The sequence below is a fragment of the Nicotiana attenuata genome, chromosome 9 (genome assembly GCF_001879085.1).
Source record: "Nicotiana attenuata strain UT chromosome 9, NIATTr2, whole genome shotgun sequence".
Classification (NCBI taxonomy): Eukaryota; Viridiplantae; Streptophyta; class Magnoliopsida; order Solanales; family Solanaceae; genus Nicotiana; species Nicotiana attenuata.
The window spans coordinates 27,214,485-27,222,722 of NC_031997.1; the positions used below are offsets into that span (position 1 = coordinate 27,214,485).

At 35.5% G+C, this 8,238-nt stretch overlaps 1 protein-coding gene across 1 annotated transcript; it reads left to right on the forward strand.

Annotated features, from left to right (window-relative positions):
- On the forward strand, positions 491-5,969 carry LOC109232189 (protein trichome birefringence-like 11). Its single transcript, XM_019397867.1, has 4 exons — positions 491-1,250; positions 2,051-2,440; positions 3,619-3,777; positions 5,057-5,969. The coding sequence occupies exons 1-4, from the start codon at positions 784-786 to the stop codon at positions 5,436-5,438; spliced, it is 1,398 nt and encodes a 465-aa protein (XP_019253412.1). The 5' UTR covers positions 491-783; the 3' UTR covers positions 5,439-5,969.

Genomic DNA, 8,238 nt, shown 5'->3' on the forward strand with positions numbered 1-8,238 from the left:
ATAATAAAGGGAATATTACATGTTAATTTCTTAATATCAGAAATAAAAAGAATAAGATTTAAGCAATAAATCATCCATTCATTCCATATTCATGTTGCCGGATTTTGTGAACCTTCACAAAAGATGATGAGAGTAAAAATATACGCAAAAAATCATACTCCCTCCGTTTCAATTTATGTGAACTTATTTGACTTGACACGGAGTTTAAGAAAAATTTAAAATTTGTGGTCCTAAACAAGTCCAAATGGGACCCGGAGTATTTGTGTGGTTATAAAAGCTTCTCATTAAGGGTAGAATTATAATTTTAAGCTAAATTGTTACCAAATTTAGAAAGGGTTCATTTTTTTTTGGAACGGACCAAAAAGAAAATAATTTCACCCAATCAGGAAATTTTTTAATGACCAATGAGGGAGTAAAATGCGGTTTTTCTTGCCGTTTATTTTTTTTGAATGTTTGCCTTTGTCCAAACCCCACCTCATCATTATCAACATTTTCCTCAACTTCCGTCCTCTCTCTCTCGTTTTAGCCCCACATTTCTGTACTCAACTCAAAAGCTTTTGCATGTACACATCCCCATTTTTAACATTAATTAACAATAACAATAAAATATTTAATATATCAAGTTCGTGTCTATTAGTGGTTGCTGTAATAGTACCTTGATCTTTACTGATTACAAAAAGAATCTTGGATTTTCTCTCTTTCAATCTTCTCGTCTTTTTAGACTCTAGAGTTCTTTAGTACTTTGTTTCTAAAACTGTAGTTTTCTGTACTCAAAAAGCAGAGATGAGTGGAAACCAATCTCCAAGAATCTTTAACTCAACGAATCACTTTGATTTTTTAAAGAAATTCAAGCGTTTGAAGCCTTTAGAACCATCACCTGGACTTGTTGGCTACTTCTTTTTCCTTGTTTGTTTATTCGTATGTCTTTTCTTGTTGGATTATAGCACAGTACTGAAAACTGGTTCTCACTTTCGTGGGCCCTCTTTTTTTGTTACCTGGTTTGGTCTCAATGACTCTTCTTTAGTAAATATTACTACTAGTAACAGAAATGAAAAGGTGGGATTTTTGGAAAAAGGTGGTGATGGTTGTGATATTTTTTATGGGAATTGGGTATGGGATGAGAATTATCCACTTTATCAATCAAAAGATTGTAGGTTTTTGGATGAAGGATTTCGTTGTTCTGAAAATGGTAGGCCTGATAATTTCTATACTAAATGGCGTTGGCAGCCTAAAGACTGCAACTTGCCCAGGTTGGTTTATCTTTTTGTTTTTTTATTTTCTTCTTGTTTCCATCAATGAAATACTATTAATTGTATTGCTCTGTCTTGTGTATTTATGTTCTGCTGCTAATATCTTTTTGGGCAGAATTTTCATTTTTCTTGCATACCTTGACACACTATCATTTATTACTCGCTCTGTTTCAATTTATGCGATACTTCTTTTCTCTTTAATCTGCCCAAACAGAATGATATGTATACATATTTAGAAACAATTTAATAAACTTATGATTATACCTTGATGAGATGATTTATAGCAACAAAAATGTTTACCACAACTACAACTATTAGTACAATTGGGCTTTAGTCCCAAGTAAGTTGGAGTCCACTATATAAATCTCCACTGACTATTTTTTCTCCGTTTAAGCTCTATGACATGTTTTAGATCACAAGTTTCAAAACTCTTTTTTTCTTAATCTCGGCGTCTGGTCAGTTTCTCTAATATAAACTGGGACGGGGAAGTATTGTACGTCTTCATTGTACTGTATTGTGAGAGGATTATTGTGATTATCTGTAGAAGGTTTTTCATAATCATTTGATTGAGCCTGGATTTTCTTTTTTCTTTTCTTTTCTCTTCCCTCTTTCTTCCTTTCTTGCTTTCCCCTTTTTCTTGTTTATTGGAAACAGCCTCTCAACCTGTTAGGTAGGGCTAAGGTCTGCGTACATACTAACCTCCCCAGACCCCAGCTGATGGGAACATAGTGGGTTTGTTGTTGTTATTTGATTGAGCCTGGAAAACAAAAATTTAATGTTAATTACTACTCTGGGAACAGATTTGATGCAAAATATATGCTAGAAAAGCTGAGGAACCGACGAGTGGTGTTTGTTGGAGATTCAATCGGAAGAAACCAGTGGGAGTCTCTTCTCTGTTTGTTGTCTTCAGCAGTTACTGATAACAGCTCGGTATATGAAGTTAATGGTAGTCCAATCACAAAGCACACAGGTTCTTTAATTTTTAAGTTCAGGGATTTCAACTGCACAGTTGAGTACTATAGAGCACCATTCCTAGTGCTGCAAAGTCGTGCGCCTTCTGGGGCTGCCAGAAACGTTAAAATGACGGTGAAGCTGGATCAGATGGATTGGAGCTCTGCTAAGTGGAAAGGTGCAGATATTTTGATTTTCAACAGTGGTCACTGGTGGAATTATGAGAAAACCATTAGAGGGTAAGCTCATTTGTTTCCTTTCAATCACAGCCTTAATTTCCTTCGACTAATGTCTTCTAATGAATGGAATATGATACATCACTTGGACTATTTCTCAAGTAAAATAGGAAAATCTACTAGAGTGGCTAGAAATAGAGCTGATATTGGCTAGGAAAGCTATACCAAGTACTTTTTTTTTTTTTTTTATGTTATTATTATCTATACCAGAAATAGGAATTAGGGCCACTTAATAATTATTCGACTGCTAAAGGAATATGTTATAATAAAAGAGCTGCTAAAGATTGGTATCCAAATTAGTGGATCTCTTCCTGTTCTTTCTTTGCACAATGTTGAAGGATTAATTGAACTGATGTTTGGGTCAAGTACCGAAAAGTTTGAGTTCCAATTTCTTTCTAAATTGTCCCAATGCATTAATTATGTCTTGAATCTATGACACTTCATTTATATGCATGACTCGAAAGGGAATAAGCATGTATCCATGTGCATGATTGGCAAGATTCAGCTAATTGATCTAATACAGAAATATTCTTAGTTCAGCTCTACTTGGTTCATAGGGCATACTTAATGCTCCAATTTTAAATTTGATCAATGCAACGGTAGAAAGATGTGCAATGATTCACAAAATAGACACGATAATCTGCCATGGAAAATTAGATTTTGAATTTCTAGGCTTCATTCAGGTGGCAAAAAGAAACAAAGAAGATAGAATGAATGTGAAGGTGGTTAGTAATTCAATCTCCACATATGTCAATAAAAGAGCTGATTGAATATGTGTTGCCCCTTCATTTTCCTTTATTGTCTCATCCTTTAGATCGGCCTACTTATTGAAATGAAATGGGTCAGATGAGATTAGGTTGATACAAACCTGTTGACTTGTTGTGGACAAACTGTATGAGCATACAAATGCTTCTAGTTCTATTATCTAGTGAAAATGATACTTTTGTTAGGATCAAACAACGATAATTCTTTTAAAAAAATGATAAGTAGCCTAACAAGTCTGTGTACTGGAGTTTAGTCCTCTTTCATCCTGATGAAGCTCAAGTTATTTGGATATCTTGGTTCCGACCAATAAAAGGTGTATGAATGTTAAAGCACTTTAAATGTGTATTGCTTTAGTAGAGCTGAAAAACTTGATATATGTGAAGATTTACGACTCTTGATTTCCTTTTCCTTGACAGGGGATGCTACTTCCAAGAAGGCGGAAAGGTCAACATGACGATGAGTGTGGAGACAGCATTTCAGAAGTCAATTGTGACATTGGTTGATTGGATAGGTCGTGAAATTAACATGTCCAAGACCAAAATCTTCTTTCGTACTTATGCTCCTGTACACTTCAGGTAACTCTTCTCTCCTTTTCTTATTTGGATAAGTTACACTTCATGTAATTTTCACACTTGATCCATCAGATGTAGTTGACTTCCATAACACAACACAAACGATCATTGCTCAACAAACATACCTTGAATAAATCTTTTGAGGTCTTTTTTGTAGTATATCATATTAGAAATGTGAAACGGAGATTAGCTAAGACTCATCTAATGTCACAGATTCTTTCCATAATTATCTGTTTGTTGTATTACATGAGCCTTGAGAGGGTGAATGTAATTTTAACGGCTGTGATTACGCTTCATTGATCTTGTATAGAGATGGAATGTGTTGAATCTTGAATTGGGGAAAGGAACTAATCTAATAAAGAAAGGTCGTGCATTTTGTTTATCATCTTTAGTTTTGGCTCTATATCTTGGAACCTTGATCACTATTATTAAACTTTTAATAAAATTTGTTTGATCAATAAGGTGCGCATAATATTTCATTTGTCTTGGTAATGGAAATAATATTTAAAACAACTTAGAAACTGATCAAATTTTTATAGAATCAAAATAGCGGGCACTAGTCGAATCTCTATATACTTAATTTCAATGATCAAACTAATTGTTGCCTACAGAAGGGTGCATTTGTAGCATAACACTGAACTAAATGGAATACTACCAATTGTCATGGGGGGATGGTCCTCTACATTTTGCTTGAGGGAAGGTCAGCATAGTTTCCCCATCCCCACCCTCCCTCAAAACCCAAAAAAGGAAAAAAGAAAAAAAAAATCAGTTTTGCGGTTTAAAACTAATATCTTGATGGAGAAATATTTCATTTCTTTTAGAGGAAAAATATTTTGTCCAATACATTATCCTTCAAAGGAGAGACAGTACTTTGAATGAGCGGCCACACTGCCTTTTAATCAGGAAAAGATATCTGTTCCCAGGAGGTCACGAGTTCAAGTCGTGGAAACAACCTCTTGCAGAAATGCAGGGTAAGGCTGCGTACTATAGACCCTTGTGGTCCGGACCTTCCCTGGACCCTGCGCATAGCGGGAGCTTAGTGCACCGGGCTGCCCTTTTTATATCTGTTGCCACTGCCACTTGCTGGATTCACTTACTTGGAATGTTTGTTAAGTTGGTTTAGTACTTGGTGTGATTTCTTGATTATTTTATAGCTGCAAATTATTGGTATTTTGATTAATAATATCTAACGAGCCATGCAAACTAGTCTAATGTGTTCAGTAGATATTTAGTTTTGGTTGTCTCACTCGATATGCAATTAATGAATCACTGTGATGAACAGAGGTGGAGATTGGAGGACCGGTGGTAGCTGTCACTTGGAGACACTACCTGACTTAGGATCATCGGAAGAGTCAGTGAATAACTCATTTGAATATAAGACGGTCCTAAATGTGCTATCGCAGTTTGCTAACAAATCAAAGGCTTGGACTATGGGTTTATTGAATGTAACGGGAATGACATCTCGGAGAAGAGATGGTCACTTGTCTTTATATTATTTAGGGCCTAATGTGGGACCAGTTCCTCTTCACAAGCAAGACTGCAGCCACTGGTGTCTCCCCGGCGTCCCTGATTCATGGAATGAGCTTCTCTATGCAGTCCTCCTCAAACAGGAGTTATCTCGGGAACAAATCTCCGAATACACTTCTTCTCAGTTCCCGGAATGACAGCAGAGAGGTCATCTCTCAAGCAGTTCACCTTGTTACAGCTCGTAATTATCAGACGTGTAACGTTGGAAAGGGAACTTGTGCTGGATCAATCAATATGCCAATACTATTAGGTCAAATGACTGTGGCCTTCTTCGAGAATCAATTTGAAATTACGAAGAAAAGGGCTTCCTCACTTGAGCGGATGAGATACCTCCTTGGTTCCAATTGCAGTTTGTGTGTACATTTGATTTTTTCCTGAATCCTTTAGTCGATCAGGAGTGAAATTTAGGTTGCAATATTGTATAGTGTAAAGAGCATTGTGAACTGTATAGATGAAGAGACATTATCCATTATGATAACACTGGAAAACACTGATCCTTTTGATAGTTCATAGAACAACAATAACTATGCCTCTACCTCAAGCAAGTCGGGGTCGGCTATATGTTGGGTGAGGAAAAATGTAGCACCGATGCCAGCCATTTGGTTCACTGTTGTAAAATTCTTCTTCAAATTGCAATGATAATTGTATAAGTATGTTTTAAAGTTTAACTCTATTATTTCTGAAGTCAACATCTTTCGCACCTCCTTCCATATCTTCTACTAGTATATCCTTTTCTCAGTAAGAAAGATCTGAGCTAATAAACTGTTCCCAGCTGTGCTAACTAATGCTAGAGCTGACCTCAAATTTGGTCAAATCATATTCCTTCAAGTTGACTCTTCAAGTAATCTTTATTTGAAACCTTTTACGAAGGAGATATATTAGTTACATCTACACATGAAAATTAAGATCTGGTGATAGGAAATACGTCTACCAAAATTGAGGATCTATTTTATCACGGTATTAGATCCTAAGTTATTTACAAAGAATTCAAAGTAATAATTCTTTTAGTGGTAAATCAGTAAAAATAGATAAAAATTGTGAAAACAATCAAATAAGGGCAAGAATCCTCCCTATATATAAGGGAAATGTCAAAAGGCACATGAAAATGTTGTTATGTAGCACCAAGGTAGACAAGAATACATGTTTAATCCCAGATTTTCAAGACAGCTTAATTCGGAGGTTAATCGTTAAAAGGGTATTGTTCATACCTCATTGTACAATCAACAAGCAAAACACGACCTCCAATTCTAGCATCACAACTAGTAAGTAGAGTATCTTTAGCTGAAGCCAAACAAGTTTTACAATCTTGTTTGGTTAGAGTAGTAGTGTTGTTGTTGCAAGCAGCATGTCCATATGCAAAAGCGTTTGGGTAGGGAGAAATGTTGTGGTAGTCATATCCGTGGCACGACGGCGTGGTGCTCACTAGTTCTGCAACAACATAGGCTAGACTTATGGCAAAAGGATCATCTTTGAAATATTGTCCGCTGTTGCACTGGACCTTTGTCAAGTTGGTGTTGGGAATGCCTTTTACTACTTCAAAATTCAGTCCCAGAATGAGAATTGCCACAACTAGTATTAAGTTTGTCATCACTTTTATTATCTTTGGAGAAAACAGGTTCAACCCTTTTCTTCTGCAAATGTTTCTGTTTTTCTAAGTATTTGAGATGATAATTGTGTCCTCCGCCTGTCTGGGGGCAGGACAAGATGTAGCTTTCTTGCCTTTGTTGTCATTTTGTTTGTTTCAGTTTTGGTTTAGTGAAGCTTTGGTCCTTAGCAATTGTCTTGAGCTTTTGTTTGGTCTTTGGTGGTTGAGATTCGTACATCTAGTTGTGCTTACTAACTTAGTGTGATTAACATGTATATACTCATCTATATTCAATGACCCTATGAAGAGGTTTTACATAACCAGTGTAAACTAATTAGTTAATTTCATCAAGTTATTTATCTTCTTTTTGTTTTGAGTTCTTCATCTTGTCTATTGTAAATAGTAGCTTATATTTTGTTTTTAAGTAGTTTTGGTTGGGTGTTGTACTAATTTTATCATATTTGTTTTTCTTATCTCTTGAAGAAAAGGACAACATGTTTACCAAAATTGGGTTTTCCTTCTTATAGAAGGAAATTATTAAATCTCTCATATTTGGCTAGTCCCTTTTCTTATAGGAAAATGTTTGAACTTCTATAAATTGAGGATCTTTAATTTCCTTCTCATTCAGTAGCATCCACAATGTAGCCATATGGTGTTTGAGAGTCTTGTTTAGAGGGGAGAACTATACGGGACAAATGTTAGTTTATCACTTATGTTTTCCTCTTCGTGAGGTTGTTCTCTCGATATTTTGTACTCGCTTTTTTATATAGTGGATTGCTCATCTCCGCCCATGGAGGTAGGTCAAATTGACCGAACCACGTTAAATGTTTGTATCTCTTTTGGTATATTTCTCTTTTGTTGTATGATTTATCGTCTTTCAAGTGTTGTTTTACTAGCTTCCACATGACACCTGATTATTTTCGGTCCAAACAGTTTAATTCTATAAGAAATCTTTTACATTGTCGGTAATAAAAATTAAACGTTTGCTTGTAGCATCCTGATCTTATAACTGTATAGAATTAATAAAAGACAGAAGATAGATTTGAATAACATGTTTTTCCTAGGGGTGACAAATGGGCGAGTGGGGCTAAATTTGAGCGGGTCAAGACGGGTTAGGTCAATAAATGGGTCATTGCCCAACCCAGCCCAAAGTGTACTTGGACTAAGATGGGCTAAAAATTGGTCATAGCCCAACCCGCCCAACTTGACCCATATTTTAGAACCATGCTCATCTTGCATAAACAAAACTTTTTACCTTTTATACACCTATGTATAAAAGATAAATAAATACTATTAGTATTTTGAGAATCAAAATATATTTTCTTAGTAACAAATTAGTATTAAAATGTGTT

Coding starts and splice junctions, on each gene's coding strand:
- LOC109232189 (XM_019397867.1), top strand. CDS start 784: ATGAGTGGAAACCAATCTCCAAGAATCTTTAACTCAACGAATCACTTT. Junction 1,251..2,050: donor AAAGACTGCAACTTGCCCAG/GTTGGTTTATCT, acceptor CTCTGGGAACAG/ATTTGATGCAAAATATATGC. Junction 3,778..5,056: donor TATGCTCCTGTACACTTCAG/GTAACTCTTCTC, acceptor TGTGATGAACAG/AGGTGGAGATTGGAGGACCG.